This window comes from Apostichopus japonicus, chromosome 9, assembly GCF_037975245.1.
Source record: "Apostichopus japonicus isolate 1M-3 chromosome 9, ASM3797524v1, whole genome shotgun sequence".
In the NCBI taxonomy this organism is placed as follows: domain Eukaryota; kingdom Metazoa; phylum Echinodermata; class Holothuroidea; order Aspidochirotida; family Stichopodidae; genus Apostichopus; species Apostichopus japonicus.
The window spans coordinates 19,442,991-19,462,664 of NC_092569.1; the positions used below are offsets into that span (position 1 = coordinate 19,442,991).

Genomic DNA, 19,674 nt, shown 5'->3' on the forward strand with positions numbered 1-19,674 from the left:
TCTGGTATTTCCGTTTAGTAACGATAAAAATAGATAACACTCGACGTTATTCTCACACTTCTCAATCAACATTTGTAATAAAAAAAAAACATTTTTGCCAAAGTGCATGGTAGTGCATTGACATTTTGTTGTTGTTCAGTGACTTTAAGTAGTGTAATAGTTAGAAAGGAAAATCGATTTCCTATTCCTTATGAAAGTGCGCAGAAACGTCACGGCTGGATTGTAAAATAAACCGGAGCTCTATGTTTGTTTTAGAAACTCGTACGTCAGGTGCACTTTCATATTTAGCGATATGATTGAGGAAACACTTGCGAACAAGATTGAGCTGTTTAAACCTTCCGTATGTATATATCATCACCAATGAAACGGAGTACGACATGATAGGCAGTGGCATTGAGAGCCAGATCGGAGCCCTACAGGGGAAACATGCCAACGCATGCCATGTGTTCCATATGTACCATACCAATCATTATCCAAGGACCTCAATATTGTAACCCAATGGTCAAGCAATCCCTCTCCTCCCCGTGCACCCAGTAATACCTGACCATAACAATCTGCAATGTTTGACCTATACTAAATTCTCAAAGCATCTTAATTGGTTTCCTAAGATATCCGTAAACTGAAACAGACAGAACAATAGGATACATGTACACATTGAGGTAGCACGTATTTGTTAAAGTATTTCCTCAAACGTGTGGATGTTTTCAGAATATATTTATTTTCGGAAATACGGTTACCTGGCATTTCATATATATACTAGCAAGACGGAAACTTCCTTATTGATTATCACAATATTTCGCCAATCGACCCTTCAACCTACATGTATCCTGTTGGTTACAGTCTTCAGCTTCTAAATATCCTGGTATACTGATACCTTTGTTCAATATCTACTGACCAAGTAGAGGAAGTACATTGATGACAAAAGCACCACAGGTGATTTTGCTGTAATTCAGCAATGCTCTTAATTAAAATACATTCCATTCGTGTTGTCAATCATATTATAACCAACCATTTATGATAATGGACTGCCTCCTTGTCCGAGCAGTGCTTGTATCTTTCCTATGTACAGTGACGATCGGTTTCACTTTGGCAGACGGAATGGTGAGTTCAACATGTTATGATCCTTGTTTTTGTTGTATCGAAGAATTCTTAGTTTGTAAGATTTTACTTTCCATCTGTGTGGAAATGAATACCTTATTTAAACATTTGAAAAGCTTAGTTTTCTATAAGTTTAAATATCTTCGGATTTTATAGCTGAAAAAAAGTTGTTTTTTTTATAAATATGAAGAAAATGTTATCATACAAATATAGTTGCCATGAAGTAGGCCTACAAAATGCTGTGATACGTAACACACATTTGCTACAGGCATATAAGTGGAAAAGGTAAAGATTGAATTTCATTGTATTTAAAACTATAAATTCAAGATTCCTTATGGCTTCTAACAATTTATCAAGTCATTTTGAAGACGATAACAATGGAGGGAATAGCTGCCCTGGGGTCATTGAAACTGTTTTATATCAATGTAAGGGTATATGGTCATCGGCCCCAATTTCTTTTAATTTAGACGTCAAATGGTCTGAGGCATATGCTATAAATGCAGTCTATATAAGAAGCTAATAACGCATTTTACTTATGAATACTTTTGCAAGGCTGTTTATTAACCCTGACCAATTATTTATCCCCCGCTGATGATCCGAGGTGGTCCTCCCATGAGACATGCAAATAGGTAATACAGGTATATATATTGATAGGTAATATATTTCAAAACGGAAATCAGTTTTCATTGTTTACAGAAATGAAAGCTATTTGTATGAAAAACACTTGTTATTTAAAGTGATGTAAAAAGTGTTAATTACTTTGTGTTGGTAGTTTTGTATGTAATCTCTCAGTATAGGCCATGCACGAGAAATGAAAATCATTTTCTAATATAAAGATGGCATTTAAATTTGGTCCTCTTTGAGTAAACATTTCTAGGAACAATTGCTCAGAAAGCTTTCCGGATTATTCTCAACAAAATTCTGTATAATAAAAGAGACTGTAAAATTTCTCTCGTTGGACACGCAGTTGTACAATTTCTCTCTCAGAAAACGGCAAACTCACTGCTTTTGGATATTCTTGAAAAGTGAATTTATATTTTTTCGTTTGAAGAGACTGTTCACTCGGTCGGATTACAATCTTGCGCAATAGCATGTATATTTAGCTTCATTAGAGTTCTGTAACATACAAGTTAGTATATAGTATTTAGTTTGATTACGATTTGATCAACATAGACATCTGTCTAGAGCTGCTACTTTAAATTAAGTCTCTGTTTTAAGTTTTATCATAATTTGAAGAAATTTTTGTTGTTGTAATCAAAACATTGCATTTATATACACCTAATACGCGCGCATGTGTTCTTTCTGGAGAATCTCTGAAAATCCTTCACATTAAAGGTTCCTGACCCTATCTTGCATAAATAATCCAAAACTGACGTGATTTTTCTGCAGCTGACTTCATCCTACAATTTGGTCTGAGACGACCGCAAATGGACAAACACCGTACAATTAGGAATTTCTAGGAACCAAAAGAGATAACAGGGAATCGAGAGGGATGGATAGCGACAATTTTACGTTTATGGTGATAGCTCTGTTCTCATAGAAGACACCCCGTTTAATGAGATTCTTTCTCATCAATTTAGTCAAGTCTCATTACAGATGATGGAGCAAAAAATTATGTTTTCGAAACTTCTTTCATTTCTAATTTGCTTTTTTACACGTGACTGAATTTAACACGACAAAGTTGTCTTGAAAACGAAAGTTAGAGAATCAAATTAAATTCTTAATAAGTTAATAGTACTCACTCGTTCATTTATGTAATACTCCTTTGCGAGATACATAACTATTTCCACTTCAAGTTTGAGTCAACTTTACCAAATTATTTATGTCGTAAAATTATTTTGGTTGAGTTCGCAGTGACATATTGTTGGTCGACTAATAATTTTACTCGAATTGCCGTTACTTGATATTCCTCTATTTCATACAACTGTAAATTTAATTATAACTTACATTGTTAAATCATTCTTCATTGCAACGATAATGCAATCTGCCAATTATGCAAACGCAAATGTATTACAAAAAACTAAATTAAAGAGAGGAGGTTACTTATTACCGGTTTACTTGCATAAAGTGATATCGTAGATAGATCGGTATTCAGTACAGTAACAAATCGCTGATTCAATCTATTGGAGACACTATTTTCACATTGGTAATAATATTTTTATCTGCAGACGATTTTTACTTTTTCCCAAAATCCAACCGAAAAGAAACAATAGCTTAATGGTACTATTTAGCTACATATTCCAAGGTAAAACAATATATATTAGTTAGATATTTGTGAATCAATTAACAGCGTTCAAGTAGTTTCTGTGTTTATATTTTCATAGTGTATCTTACGATAATTAATGCTTAACTCCCCCATCAAGGCAGTAGACCTCGGCTTTATTCATAACTTCAAAAAACAAAACTGAAAATGTGAAGAGAAAGACGTTCTAGCGGTTGCGTTTGGTTTATGTATAACGTACACGGATATTTATAAGACAAAATTTTAATTTAATTTAATTTAAAAGACAACATAGAACACTGCAAGTCATATATATATATATATATATATATATATATATATCTATTTTCGTTCGTTAGATTTAAAAGTAAACCTTCGAGTGAATGTCAATGTATTGCATTGAAGTAACGTTTCCAATGTGTAATCAAAGGATATTCAAACATTAGTTGAAAACGAATCCCCACGTTTAGATTGTCATAATTCAAAGTTGGATAATTCTCTTCAGTTCTTATTTGTTCAGAGCAATACAAGAACTTACTAAAAATTATTAAACATTGATCAGCATAAAAAAAAATCAGAAGTGTGAAGAACAGAAACTTCGGTAAATTGATAAAATTATATTTTTCTGGTTCAATTTGGGTATACTTACTTCAATGAAACTTAAAAGCAAATTTTTACACAGTTCGCTGTCAAACATAATATTTTGTAAAAGGAGAGAAGTAAAGAAACTCTCTCTGATCGGCCCTCCTAAATGTTCAGAATATACACAAAATAACAAAAAAACATTTATTGTACTATTTTCTGAGAAGAAAACTGAACAAAGTATTTTTTAAGTATATTTAATGATCCCAACGCATTTCAACATGCAACAATTTAAGCTGTTATTACCCAAGTAAAGTATAAGAAAGTATTCGCCATTTGCAGGAAACAGGCACAGCAGGTTCAATCTAGTACACATATGACCTCATAGTTCACGATTGAATATAACATGTAAATAAGTAAAGCAAGAGTGAAATTGAACATTGAGGGGAAAATATGTTTACTATATTTATCGCTGATAACATATGCTTTTGATTCTCTTTTACTCAGAGTAATCAGCAACTCTTTGTAGGAGCGACTGAAGGAAAAGTTAACAGTGAGTATTTATTCATTTTCTATTAATTAACCCTTTTCTTATATTTTCTATTTCCTGTTAATCATACAATTTCTCATTGATTGATATTTTCATATCTCATAATCCATGACAAACATTTGTCACGGCAACATATGTTACAATTGTTATGATTACTAACTCTCGTGTAATATGAGAAGAGATATATATTTTTATTTTACTTATTAATTCCTTCAGTCACAAGCAAGTCAATACATTTCGACCGTAGGAATTAACGACAGTTTGAACAAATCTTCGGCATTATATATTTGAAATTTATACACAAATTGCATGAGAAGGCTATATATCAACATATGGTACGTTACACGTTGTAAAATAATAAAGGATGCTCGGTGGTCTTAAATATTTGTCAATTCATGGTTTCATGTTTTTTCTCAGTATTTTAATATATATAAAAAGTATATAAAAGAATTAAAGTTTATTTGTATGTTGCATATGTTGCATATGTTATTCATATACTTTGCAATTTGTGTACCAAACATTAAGCTTGTGTACATATACATCACACATGTTCCATGATTTTTTTTCCGTACAAAGTAATAAACCTGAAATAAACTTTTCTTGAAAAAGAGTTGTAATGTCTGAATTGAGTTTTACGTTCAAAAGCAAATTAGTAATAGTTTATGTTGTCATGTAATTCAGAATGTACTCTTTTTTATTGTTTATTGTAGTATATCCCATACTCAACCTTCATTTTCATAGCTTCCACTTAACTTGAATTTTTCCGTTCAGTTCAAAATTGACCATCTATTATTTGTTTAACGTTACAACAGCTATTCGGAGAAGTGTCTTTGTGAAGAAGTTTTCAGTAATGTATTCATTTATAAAATATCACTAAATTTTCAAGACTAGTGAATGAATACCAGGCTAACTTTTATCATATCAATTGTAATAGTATTTTGAAAAACAAAAGTTAGATTTATTAAAACTTATCAATCAACTAAAAAGCAAAACGTTCCTCTAAGTTATATAAGAATGCGCTTCTCTATCGCGTCTAATGAAGGTTCAAAGTAATTTTGTAATACTATTTTGAAAAAAAAAACAACCTCATGTCTTACTATTGCAGTCTTGCTCTTGTCTGCTGCAGTCATGTCTGCTGCAATCATTTTTGCTGCAGTCTTGTCTGCTGCAGTCTTGTCTGCTGCAGTCTTTTCTGCTGCTGCTCTTGTCTGATGCAGTCTTGTCTGTTGCAGTCTTGTCTGTTGCAGTATTGTCTGCTGCAGTCTTGTCTGCTGCTGCTCTTGTCTGATGCAGTCTTGTCTGTTGCAGTCTTGTCTGCTGCTGCTGCAGTCTTGTCTGCTGCAGTCTTGTCTGCTGCAGTCTTGTCTGCTGCAGTCTTGTCTGCTGCTGCTGCAGTCTTGTCTGCTGCAGTCTTGTCTGCTGCAGTCTTGTCTGCTACAGTCTTGTCTGCTGCTGCTCTTGTCTGTTGCAGTCTTGTCTGCTGCAGTCTTGTCTGCTGCAGTCTTGCTGCAGTCTTGCTGCAGTCATGTCTGCTGCAGTCTTGCAGTCTTGCTATTGATGTGTTAATCTAGCATTAAGCCGAGACGAAATATATGATTATTTAATTAAACTCATTTTGGGTTTACAAATCTGAAATATTCATGGATAAACTTCTGTCGTTACATGATAACATAATGACAAATCTTGAAGACAACTTTGTTCTCATGATATCTGAATCGCCACTTGTTCTCCTTTTACAGACAATGTTTTACTTTATCAGCGTCCTGAATATCCAAGAGATTGTCACGAGGTGTTGCATCGTTGTTCACCAACAAGTTCCAGTGGTGTTTATCTCATTAAACCAGACGGTTATGCCGAACCTTTCGAAGTCTACTGTGATAACACCGCAGATGATGGTGGATGGACGGTAAGTAGTTCAAATTGAAATATGAATGTTTATGCCAAACATTAGCCTAATATTCAGCTTCTTTCAAATCAATGAGCAAAGTTTTAAAATATTAGGTAGTATATTTCCCTCATCCTTGACGTTCTTTTTAAACCAAACGATTAGCAGAAAATGCTTCAATAATATTGTTTTAACATTGTTTGTTTACGTTTTTCATAAAATTAATATTAAGTTGATCCCAATGTATATTTCATACTTAAATACGAAGAAATAGTAGTATCTCATGACTTATGTTCAAATTACTTGTGCTGTTATGCAGATCATACAACGTCGGTTTGACGGATCGATAAATTTTAATCGCAGCTGGGAAGATTATCAGCTAGGATTTGGATTTCTTTCGAGTGAATTATGGATCGGTAATAAGAGGCTTTCATACTTAACCAATCAAAAGAGATATCAACTCCGTATTGACTTGACGACAACAGATGGTTCGTCTTTCTATGTGACGTATGACACATTCCGAATAAGCGATGACTCCAACAGCTACAAGATCGTCAAAGCAGAAATTACTAACAGAACAGTAGGTAAATATATAGAACTACTTTGTAGTACGTTTATTCATTTCTAAATAAGTCTTGTCTTGTCGAAAGAAGTTTCGATATATGTGAGTAAATAAAACTATTAAAGAGAGTGATGATACCTTTATCAATATTCAAGCCCAAACGGGTTCTTAAGTTTACTTCTCTCTGCCTTATTTCCTGTTTCTACTACACTGTGTTTGTTGTGTATAATGTGAAAACAACCAGCATACTGAACTGAACTGAACTTACTAATAATTCCCTATTTTGTAACATCTTTCTGTACAGTCTATCTGTTTAATTATATCATCTCCTAAGTCTGATCTTCATCTCATTAAGTTTTGCTTTATTCATTGTTGTTTATCTAATTTAGTGAACTTTAGCGATAACATCTTGATGGGATCGTAATATAGTTTTGGTGATAATATCTTTATGGGAACGTAATATAGTTTTTATCAGTTACATTCACATATGGAGTAATTCTGTCAAACTTGTCAACCAAACACAAAACCACTGCTTGAAGTTCTCACTCTTTACTTGCAATTAGCAATACTGGTTATGTTTACTTGCGAAGTTCACTAAATCAATGGCTAATGTTTTTTATATTTTTTTATTCTGCTAGTCTTTGTAGATAACTACATCGAGTGGTGTCCAACAAATAAAACCTACAATGAGTGTCAACTTTGCGAGGCTACCTGTGCAGATCCTGATAGTTGTATCAATACTTCCTGCAAAGGATCTCATTCGTGTGTCTGTCCTGACGGATTTTTGATGAACGGTGATAACTGCATTAGAATAGAGGACTGCGGATGTTTCATGGAAAATGAAACAGATGGAGAGAGGGGTGTATTGCTAAAAGTACGTGTTTTCTTTCAGATCGTGATATCTATTACCAATAGTGAATATAATTTAACAGTTGCTTTCAAACTGCAGTTAATGGATCGATTTGCATTTGCCTCCGACCCCTTGCAACCCGCATCCTCTTCAACTTTGGATATACGCAGTTTTGCCAGTAAAGTTAGGAAAACTGATATATCTTGTATATGTTTGCAGTTTTTCATCTTATCACTACTTAAAGAAACTTTTTCAGATCCCTAAAGTTACTTATGATGCCTGTAACGATTTTCTACTTTCCAGGAAGGAGGAATTTACGTCTCTCCAAACTGTGACGAGAAATGTTCTTGTACGGATAATCATCTTTCGTGTGACGATACTTATCAATGCGATCCTAACGCAGATTGTGAAGACAGAAACGGTCTGTTGCAATGTTACTGTCCGCCAGGATATAGCGGAGACGGCACACAGTGTAGGCCTACAGGCGGCACAGTCCCTTCTGACTGTAAAGAACTGTACAACAATGGCGAGAGAACAAGTGGCGTCTATGAAATCCAACCCACAAATTGGCCTGACTCTCCATTCGAAGTGTACTGTAATATGTCTGACGGGGGAGGCTGGACGGTAAGTGTGACAGTTTTTTCTTAAACCAGTGATCCGCAGCTTTTAGGCCGACGACACACAAGTCATCCATGAGGACCAAACTACCACCCACCATAGCCCCATCCCTCAGAACGGACGTTCAAAATAAATTAGCTTGGATTGTAAATATTATGTCAAACAATGACTTGAAGATAATCAATCTCCATATACATATATCTGAAAACTCCACCAACATATATTTAAGACCCACGTTCGATTTTACACCCGTAAGCAAGTTTAAACAACGTTGCCGTATGTAGAACACAGGATTAGGCTACCCATTAGACAGAAAAAGTTGAATGACTAATTTATTGCCACTGTGGTATTACTATCAGGGATTTATTTTTAGAAACTTCATAAAACTTTACCTATTGGTTGTTCCCTTGAATGAGAATTGATGTTTTATTTTTTTTATTTTGTTACGTGCAATAGTTATGACATCACAATATTGGTGCTGGAAAACACTTCCGAATAACTATAACTAATATGTATGTATTTTTCTTAAGAACTAAATCTTTACATTGATCATTTTAGGTATTCCAGCGTCGCGTTGATGCTTCACAAGACTTTTATCTTTTTTGGGATGACTACAAGATTGGCTTTGGTAATCGAAGTCGGAACTTCTGGCTCGGAAATGAAAAGATATATGGCTTGACGAACCAAAGACCATATGAGCTCCGGATCGACTTTGTTGACAAAAATGGCGATCCTTACTACGCCAAATACGATTTCTTTCGTATCAGTGACGAGAACGATAACTTCAGGCTAGATGTTGGAAATTATTCTGACGGAGATGCAGGTCGGTTAATATCTCCCGATTAATCAATCCCATCATGTTATTTTCGTCAGATTGACATCATATATCAAGTTTATTTTATAACGAAGTGTTTATAAAGAAGTATGTAATACTATTTGTATGAAGTCCACTAGCCAATAACTTACTAGTTTATACAAGCTGTTTTGCCTCTGTTGATGGTAGAATCTGGTTACTTACTTTGGTGATAATTTGCTGATCTAAGTAAGGAGCATATATCTATAAGGAAGAATTCTCTGGCCAAATAGCTGGACCTAACGACCTTTGGACCTACGAAAAATGAAACTCAAGACACTTCAGTTAGTAATATATAAACCCGCCATGTTATACAGTACCTAATTAATTCTATACTTCTTTGCATAAGGCGCACACATAGTGAAAAGATTAGTTATTTATATTCGACAAGACAGACCGAATACAAGCAGTAATTTTTAATGTTATCAGACATGTAATGTAACGACTAGACGTTTTTACAAATCCATTACTCAAAAGGAAAGTATGGAAATAACACAGGATAAGATGATTATGAACCATACGCAAATTTTCACTCATACGAATACACCCACGGGCGTGGGCACAAACAAAAACTTAAATATTGAATATATTATCATTTCACTGGGCTGGAAACACGCGTAGCTCGTGTTAGAGGTTACGATAACAGATCTTACCCTCGGGAGTTGTTTTAAGGTGTAGTCTAAAAGTTCTATAAATTAAAGATACGTTCAAGTTGATCTTTATTGATTTATGTATTAACAACTTCTATCAAACTTTTGTTAACTTAAAGTGATGTAAAACATAATATCACATTTATGTACACCGCCAGCATGCTAGATAAAATTAACAGTGATGAGATTATTATCGTTCGATTACAAACCAGTTCCAAAGAATCAATCACAAATTGAGCCTTTAAATTCCCGACTAATCCAACCTACATGGATTCATGTTTGCTGGCCTGGGACAGCTACGTCATAAAATATCATTGTATTGGAAGGATTACATGTAGGCTAAGGGAGCTCACAGCATAAAATAAATATATTCCGAACTATTACATGACAACAGTAAACCAAATACACGGTAGCTGTTCTTGTAAAGGAAAGATGAATCACTAGTTTAACGCTGACACAGAGCTGATCTGTATGACAATTGTCCTCTTTTTCCAGTTTTTAACAACTTATAGATCAAGATAAAAACAGATTAAAAGATATTGATAACAAAAAAAAACATATCAAAAATGAGCACACATGAATTAACGTCCTTTAGTTTTCAAAATACCAGATCGGGGAGCGCTTGCGGTACTTATACAAATATTGTGATGAAAATTAGCCTTACATATACCTCGACCATGTAGGTAGGATATTATGGTGATGTAATCATCAAAGAAAATTCGTTACATATAGAAAATCATCATAATCTAAACGCTTACACAATGTTAACAATGGTTCAACAGCATAACAAGCCATAAAAAGAAGTTGATAGCCTCTTTACCATCCCCTTTCCCTTTCTACATATTTCGTTTTTAATAATCATAGATAATACACGAATTTTAGTTTAACACACGTTAATCAAAACCACATGTTATATGAAATATCGTAATTACTGGAATAACATTTTGCTAAGTATACTGAATCGATACAATGATTAAATTTTGATTTTCTTTTCTGTTTCTTCTTCTTTTGTATTTATTCAACAGGTGATTCGCTGACCGACCATGATGACCAACCGTTCACTACACGAGACAACGATAACGATGATTATGACTTTAGTGATTACAGCTCTGAAAAGAACAACTTAGCCCGTATTTATGATGGTGCATGGTGGTACATGAATTATGACTATAATAATGATTATATTTCATCTCTCAACGGTCCCTATGCGAGTTATTCCTTTTATTGGAATACCCTTCCAGGTTCTTTTAATTACATTAAATTCACAGAGATGAAAGTTCGCGCAATCGATGAAGAATGATAAAGACCCACAACGGACTGTATGAAACTATAGCACAAGAACAGTTAACAACATGCAGCTAAAATATATTGATGTATTGGTTCTATGTTTGTGTATCGTCATGACAACGCTTTTATCATAAGTTATGTTACAAAACATGCTGACTCCTTTTCTTTTCTTTTTAGTTTAGTGAAAAATTAGACTGATTGACTGAAATGATTGATAATTATTCACTATGGTTTGTAAAATGCTTAAAAAAATTGCCCCCCCCCCCAAAGGTTCTCAATGTTTCAATTGTTGAGTTCTGTGAATTTTCGAAACACAGAAATGAAAAAGAGAGACAGTTGTAACTTAACGTAATAAACGAAGAATAAGTAAATAAGCAACCATGGCGAGACCTTTCAGAGGTTGTGGTTTGCAGACTTTTACTTAATTTATACCATTTTGTCTTCTGCACATCTTTCTGTTCATTATATCTGTAAAGCCTCCCTCAAATCGTCACACGTTTATAGAAGTTTATAAATACACCTAACCCTTACTTATTTATAGTAGTTATTAAATACGACTTACCTTATAATTATAACATGTTTTAAATACCTTAACTCTAACATGTTTATAGTAGTTATAAAATACGCCTTACTCTAACATGTTTTAAAATACAAATAACACTTACTTATTTATAGCAGTTATAAAATACGCCTTACCCTAACATATTTTTAAATACGCCTTAACCTAACATATTTTTTAAATACGCCTAACATTAACATGTTTTCAACGAATGTGTTTCAGGATCTATAAATACAACTTGTTTCTTCGATTTTTTAAAACATGCTTTTACGTATGTAATGTACATTATTCGGATATCGCTTTTCATTTAACTGATGAGATGGATATACACCCCTGTTGGTGAGAATCTAGAAGAACATCCATTTAACATAGAAATGAATAAAAAATCATAATTCTGTACGGTGTACATAAACCCAGTTAAAATCAACGACGTACATATGATTTCAAAGGAGGCGCTGTATGATTCTAAGTTCTCCCGACAGGGCATGATATTTCGGGACGGGCATCCTTGGCCCGGTGAGGTGGTCTCATTTTACTCGATTGAATGCAGGGACAAAAATCACCGACTGAGAGTTATACCATCCACCTCGACCAGGGTTCTACTAGCCAATGAGATTGGGTGGACATGGCGGCACACCCATCACAAAATTCCGACTTGTATTTTGTATCTGTAAGTCCCTTTAACCATACAAATGATTGTAGAGGGAAAATGGGACTAAACGGATATTATCCAACATATCTAACACCTCCCCTAACAAATCCGAACTGTAGCTACAGACCTGCTCCCGATTGACGCTGAAGGTGGGAACATGACACCTTACCCACCCCAACCCACCAACACAAATTCGCAACTCCCCTTGCGCCAATGATTTTCATGTGGTACGTTTGGACTCAGTCATTATTTAATCTCAGAAATGCCAAGCAATTACACGTGAACATGCTAGTATTTGGCCAACATGCATATTACAAATCACAAACTCAACATCGTAGAAAAAGATAAAAGTGATAAATTGCACGAAATCCTATCAAGAACAGGTGGACACTAAGAAACTTAGAGAGCAATTTCACCCAGTATAACTGTTCCACACTCCATATAATGTATGAACTTCCTTTAGTTTAGTAACCACACTCTATAACTAACATATACAAAACATATGTTTATGCAGACAGATTACACTGACACATGAAAACCACATCTGTTATAATGTTATCCCTCATTAAAGAGTAATATTTTCAACTAAGGATTGGTAAACTAAGGTATAACGTTAAAGTTGAGGACGCACAGTGTTATCATATCATATAACAGTGAATATCTCCAAATTGCGAATAGTCGAACATAATTGCTATAAGTAGATAGAAAGCAATCTTCAAACCAGTGTGCAAATCGACGAGGCTTGGTGAGAATGATGACAGCTTTAAATATGGACAAATACCAAAGCATCATGATTAGTCTACATGATAGAAATATCTTATTCTCGTTTGGGAGATCTCACAGATTTAGGGTTTCCCTAGCAACAAAGATGGTGCATTGATGCCCTCTAACTATGACATTTGCGTGCATCAGTTATTCATGTGTTTTCTTTGTTTATTACAATATTTATTTGATGAAACAATTGTACAGCCTCAATGATCTTTGACTTTATGACCTTATAACGTCATCAGCTACATCTAGCTCAACATACTTATGCACAGGCAATACAGCCCACTCGATGATTTTACTTCCATCGGCCTAACGGTTTAGTGGCAAGTTTTGTTGGCATTCTTTTGACCTCCATCGATTTTATGACCATTGTGTCATTTTACATAAATAAGTAAAAGTTAAACCTTTTAAGTTTGGTATATCAAACATTGGTTTGAAAGTTTGTGCCTGGTTTTACAGAATTCCACAAAATGCTGTTATTATTGACAATTTTACCTTTGATGTCATCACTGACGAAGATACTACAAGATATACCCAGATGACCTTCCACTAAATTTTAAATTCATCGGCTTCAGTTTAAGAAGAAGCAGACTAGGTGGTACACAAACAAATTAAACTCTATTACGCCTCACAATGGCACATCACTTCTCGACCTCTACCCCCAAAATGGAAAATTCACTTCATTTGATTGTGTCACACTGAGGTGTCCCTTTTTTAATACCGACCAAGTTTCAGCTACAAGTCTGCTACAATAGTGTTTCGGCACCCTTCAAAATCCCCCTTTACCTACGAAATTGGACAAAAAGCTCTGCCGTGGCTCACAATAAAGCCAGTACACCCTCCTAAACTTCCTCTTTTCCTTCCCCTCGTGCTCTTCGTACTCCCTCCCCTCGTACCCTTCCTGCTCTCTTTTCCCCTCTTACCCTTACCATCCCCCTCTTCTCCCTGTCCCCTCCCCTCCTGTAACCCAAACAAGTTGCTAAAAAATCAGAAACTGTCCATATAGTCAACCAGGTAAACATTGGCTGACTCTACGACTGGAAGTGAGAACACGTGTTGTGGGCTGCGACAATAACGTGTCGCTTGCTGATTGCTGCACAGCGCCCCTATTTAGTTTAGTTTAGTTTAGTAGAAAAAAGGATCAGGAGGGACACTTAAGTCCCCATCAAGGACCCTATAGAGAGAGAGAGAAAAAAACTGAAGACACAGACACTCAGACCCGATTACACTGCTTAAAGTGCTTGTCCAAAGCATTCTTAAACCCATTGACACTACTTGCAAGTACAACTTTGTCAGGCAAACCATTCCACTCATTCACAACCCTTTTAGAAAAAAAGTTATGCCGAATATTAATCCTACTATGCGACTTTTGTAGTTTAAGACAATGACCTCTAGTGCAACTACTGTTAGCAAACAAGAAAAAGTCGGTAAAGGATAAATTGTCGAAACCATACACAATCTTGAAAACCTGGATCAAGTCCCCACGTAACCTCCTAAGCTCCAGTGTGGTGAGATTCAACAGTTGTAACCGCCTATAATAAGGAACCCTCGTTTATGAACTAATCATCCCAGTAGCCCTCCTCTGGACCTTTTCAAGTACTTCCTTATCCTTAGCAAAGTAAGGGTTCCAAGCCTGCACAGCACACTCCAGATGAGGCCTAACCAACTGCTTATGAAGCCTAACTACGATGTCCTCTTTCAGAAAACTGAAGTTCCTCTTGATCATACCTAAAACCCTATTACCTCTTTTAGCAGCTTCAAGACAATGTCTAGAAGGTTGCATAGATGAGTCAATGTAGATACCTAGGTCTCTCTCAACAGAGACCTCCTGTAACTCCACACCATTAAGATTGCATGTAAACTTTTGGTTACTACTACCAATGTGCATTACCTTACATTTATCAATATTAAAAAGCATTTGCCACCCCTGAGACCAGGAAAAAATCTTATCCAAATCCGCTTGAAATTTCTTAGAATCGCTTTTGGAAGAGACCTCAGAATACAATTTGGTGTCATCAGCAAACTTCTTAGCTTTACACAAAATATCTCCGTCGATATCATTTATATAGGCAACAAACAACAAGAGACCTAATACAGACCCTTGTGGAACCCCACTAGTAACGTTCTGCTAAGAAGAAGCACAGCCTTTAATTACCACCCTCTGTTTCCTATTACCAAGCCAATTCCCGATCCAAGACAGTAAATTCCCTATGACACCCATGCTCTTCAGCCTAAGTAAAAGACGCTGGTGGGGAACTTTATAAAAGGCCTTCTGGAAATCCAGGAACACAACATCTACAGACCTCTGCCTATTTAGTGAACTTGTTACATTTTCCATAAACTCAAGGATATTAGTGAGACAAGACCTTTTTTGACAAAAGCCACGTTGAGACTCTCTGATCAAAGACTGACTGCTGAAGTGACAGACCATAGACCTTTTAACAATAGACTCTATGACCTTGCAAACTACACTAGTGAGACTAACGGGCCTATAATTACAGGGCTTAGACTTATCACCCTTCTTGAAAATTGGGGTAATATTAGCACATCTCCAGTCCCTAGAACATAACCTTCATCCATAAATTTACTAAAAACCAACGAGAGTGGAACGCAGAAATGGTGTGCAAAAGTCTTCAACAAATACGGATGGATTGTATCCGGTCCAGAAGCTTTAGAAACATTTAGCTGAAGCAGCTCCTTTAAGACAACCTCATCCGAAAATAAGACCGTATCCAGTTTAGGCCTATCACTGCCCCCCCCCTGAAAATCTGGAATACTACTCGTATCTTCCCTTGTGAAACCGACACAAAATAGTTGTTCAAAAGATTTCCAAGATCCTGACTATCAGTAACTATATTATCAGCCTGTGGTGCCCTAAGGGAAACAATTGCATCTTTTACTTTCTGCTTTGACCTGACATAAGAAAAGAAGGCCTTTGGGTTATCCTTAATTTTTAGTGCAATGCTTTTTTAGAAATTCAATTTTGCATCAGAGACTAAGCATTCTACCTTCAGCTGATGAATTTTAAACTTGGCCAAAAGAGATTCAGATTTAGTCCTCATAGACAACTTCCACATTCTACGTTTTTGCCTAATTGCACATTTCTTATTATTAACTTTCTTATTCATCCAGTGAGGCATACTGCGATTCTTCCACGGAACATGATTTTCCATAATGACCTTTAATTTATCAGCAAAACAAATCCAAAACTGAGAAGCACTCATATCTCTAAACAAATTAATCCAATCTGTACCCTTTAGTAAAGTTTCAATCTCCTCTGTATCTGATCTCGAAAAATCAGGGACTTTTTCATTGCTAACAGAATTTACGACTTTGCAAACAACATCAAAAGCTAGTATATCATGATCACTAGTTCCTAGTTTTCCTAGACCCGTCAAATCAACAACATTGCTTGTATTAGAACTCAAAACAAGATCCAGGATGTTATCCCCCCTAGTAGGGAAAGTAACATGTTGATGTAAAAAGGAATCTTGCACAACATCTAGAAAATTACTACCCTTCCTACTACTAGAACCATCTATCCAATTAATGTCAGGAAAATGAAAGTCGCCCATTATAACAACATCACCGTTAGCTGCCTTTCTAATTGAATCAAACAGCACGACATCATTATCATCGCTGCTGCTAGGAGAGCGGTAAACAACACCCACAGTGATAACGTCACTGAACCTCTTGGAGTTGTTTGTGGAAAACTCGCACCAGACAGAATTAACAAAAGCCCCTTGCAACTGAGATTTCTCAACACTTACAATGTCATCCCTAACATACAGTAAAACTCCCCCACCAACCCCATTATGAGTATCCCTTCTGTCCTGACGATACACAACATACCCCGGGTGAGAAACCTCAGCACTATCAATGTCCTAGCTCCCTTAACCAAGATTCGGTGATACCAAACACATCCGGTTTCAGATCCTCAAGAAGCACAGGAAATTCAGCAAAATTTTTACGAATACTTCTAGCATTGGTAAAGACAATCTTCAGCTTATCCCTGAAACTATGTACCTTAGAATGCCTCCTAAAGTTAGAACTATGACTATCACTTTTCTTGCTTTCAAAACGCCTATAATCGCCTCCACTAGGAACATAATCTTTATCCAAAATTATTCCTAACCTCATCGCCCCTCAATTTAGTTTAAACATAGCTGTTCAACAGAGTAATTCACCATCCTACCAAACAACGAGGCCCCAGTATTAGCTAAGTGCAAACCATCCCTGGCGAACAAATCCCTTCTACCCTGGAAAGAAGACCACATGTCAACAAATGTGAAGCCGAAGTCGGCACACAGACTATACAATAAACCATTCAAAGTTACAATCTTATCTGACAGAACCTTGTTGTCAAATCTTGGCAACAAACTACATATGACAACTTTAGCCCGAGTTGATGCTAGTTGACACATCAAGTCGTGGTACCTAGACTGGATAATGTTTTGTGACTCCTTCTGCACATTATTGGTGCCTACGTGGACCGCAACCACCTCCTCATCTGACACGATTTTGTTAACCCTTTTACTGACATCCTGGATTTTAGCACCTGGCAAACATACCCTGACCCTTTTAGCTTTATCCGCCCTGCAGAACTCTCGGTCTACATACCGTACTAGTGAATCCCCACACAATACCATTCTTCCTTTCGACTTCTCCTGTTCCCACTGACCGCTGTTTACAACCACACTACCATCTTCTATCACATCACAATCATCACGCACTTCGTCCACTACTAGCCACTCACTATTTTCCTCCTGGGAGACTTCATTCCCATCATCAACATCACGCAACTCCTCCACAGGTAACACTTCAAATCCAAGTTGGAACAACCTCGCAACACTCCCTATCAGCAACTGCACTACTCACAGCCCTACTACTCCCAACTTCCGTCCATACACAACTACAGCTATTCAATAGCTCCTCTAATTCCTTAAGTTTCACACACTTATCGCAAACAAACACAATAGCTTCACTAGACGCTGATTTAAAATCACATTCCAAGCCAGATATCTCAAACTCGACCCACATATTACACGCATCACAGCAGACTAAACGATCAGGCACAGCCATAACGAAAATACTAAGTCAAAGAAAAACCAGCGAACACAGAAAATCGATACTCACGATGAACAGTTTAGGCTAAACAGAGACTATACACTGAACGATAGGATACACTGACGCTACAGACCTAAAACCACGGATAGAACTGAAACAAGACAAAAACAGCTCAGATTGAACACAAAACATGCAGAATGAAAGTTACAGACAATAAATAACGAATACACTGAGGCACAGAATACCCGCGAACACAGAAAATCGATACTCACGATTAGCAGCTTAGGCTAAACAGAGACTATATACTGAACGATAGGGTACACTGACGTTACAGACCTAAAACAACGGACAGCACTGAAAGAAGACGAAAAACAGCACAGATTGAACACAAAAACATGCAGAATGACAGGAACGGACAAAAAATAACTCCAAATAAACAACTAAACGAATCACTAGGTGTTTTGATGAAAAAAAAAAACGATCCCAGACCCCCAAAAATGAACGAATTGCAAGAGCTCCGAAAAAGTACGTGTGTACGCTTCAACGACCAAAGTCAAGTATTCAAAAAAAATTCAAAAATTTCATCAGCCAACCCTCGACATACAAATAGTATTGAACCTGTTACGAAACAGCCCGATTTTCTGATGCCATAGTACAGTTACATACGTGACATGTAGCCTCTGTACAGCTGCATAGGTTAGAAGATTTGTTAACCATAGTACCCTTCACAAACATTAAAGATATGAAAGAAAGATTGTGCTGATAAAAATTAATACGTTATAATTTATTTTCTAACTGATTGAGGTAAAGGCCTCAACCTTCACCAGACGTAAACCTTTGTTTTTATAATAGGGTGGGGGGGGGGGGGTGGAGCGTAGCTGCAGTGTGATCTAACCGTTTCATATCAATTTAGGGGTAATGGGATCATCGGACCCATATTTTGTTTTTGTATTTAATCTTGAAAACTGTTGAGGCATATACTATAAATGCGGTCCACATCAGTAGCCCAATCAAATTTGCATAATGATACTTTGTGTGAGACGGTTAGAAAAAACCCAACCAAACCAGTTTTACCGACTGAAGATCGAAGGTGGTCCCCGCCCCCTTTGCGCACGCCACTGTCCTTCATTGCCCCTACTTGGTGGTGAGCCTCCCCGTTCAGTATACATTCGGAGGAAGCTCATGGTTTATACTTTAAAGAAGACTTTATGATATTTGAGACGCCGCCGTCTGCTCCTCCCATCATACATGCAAACTAGGCTCGTTTGAAACACCGAAGGGGGATGCTACGTATAAAGACTAGTGACGTTCACAAGTACCTGAAAAGGGGGACATGGCTCAGTCAGGGACTTATAAAATCAGTGGGGAAAGATTCCGACCATTTCTTCATGTGCACCCCCCCCTCCCCTGCATAACGACCTCAAACAAATTCCATTACTTCTCATTACATGGTATTGTTTACTCAAGACAAG

At 36.4% G+C, this 19,674-nt stretch overlaps 1 protein-coding gene across 1 annotated transcript; it reads left to right on the forward strand.

Moving 5' to 3' along the window:
• Positions 1–899: 899 nt before the first annotated feature.
• On the forward strand, positions 900–12,330 carry LOC139973321 (uncharacterized). Its single transcript, XM_071979923.1, has 8 exons — positions 900–1,101; positions 4,409–4,454; positions 6,191–6,357; positions 6,656–6,920; positions 7,537–7,772; positions 8,052–8,372; positions 8,925–9,189; positions 10,895–12,330. The coding sequence occupies exons 1-8, from the start codon at positions 1,015–1,017 to the stop codon at positions 11,167–11,169; spliced, it is 1,662 nt and encodes a 553-aa protein (XP_071836024.1). The 5' UTR covers positions 900–1,014; the 3' UTR covers positions 11,170–12,330.
• The last annotated feature ends 7,344 nt before the right edge of the window (positions 12,331–19,674 follow it).

Bases quoted from the DNA above. Each gene is read 5' to 3' on its own strand.
- LOC139973321 (XM_071979923.1), top strand. From the start codon at position 1,015: ATGATAATGGACTGCCTCCTTGTCCGAGCAGTGCTTGTATCTTTCCTA. The intron at 1,102-4,408 runs GTGAGTTCAACA...TCTTTTACTCAG, and splicing joins TCACTTTGGCAGACGGAATG to AGTAATCAGCAACTCTTTGT. The intron at 4,455-6,190 runs GTGAGTATTTAT...CTCCTTTTACAG, and splicing joins GACTGAAGGAAAAGTTAACA to ACAATGTTTTACTTTATCAG.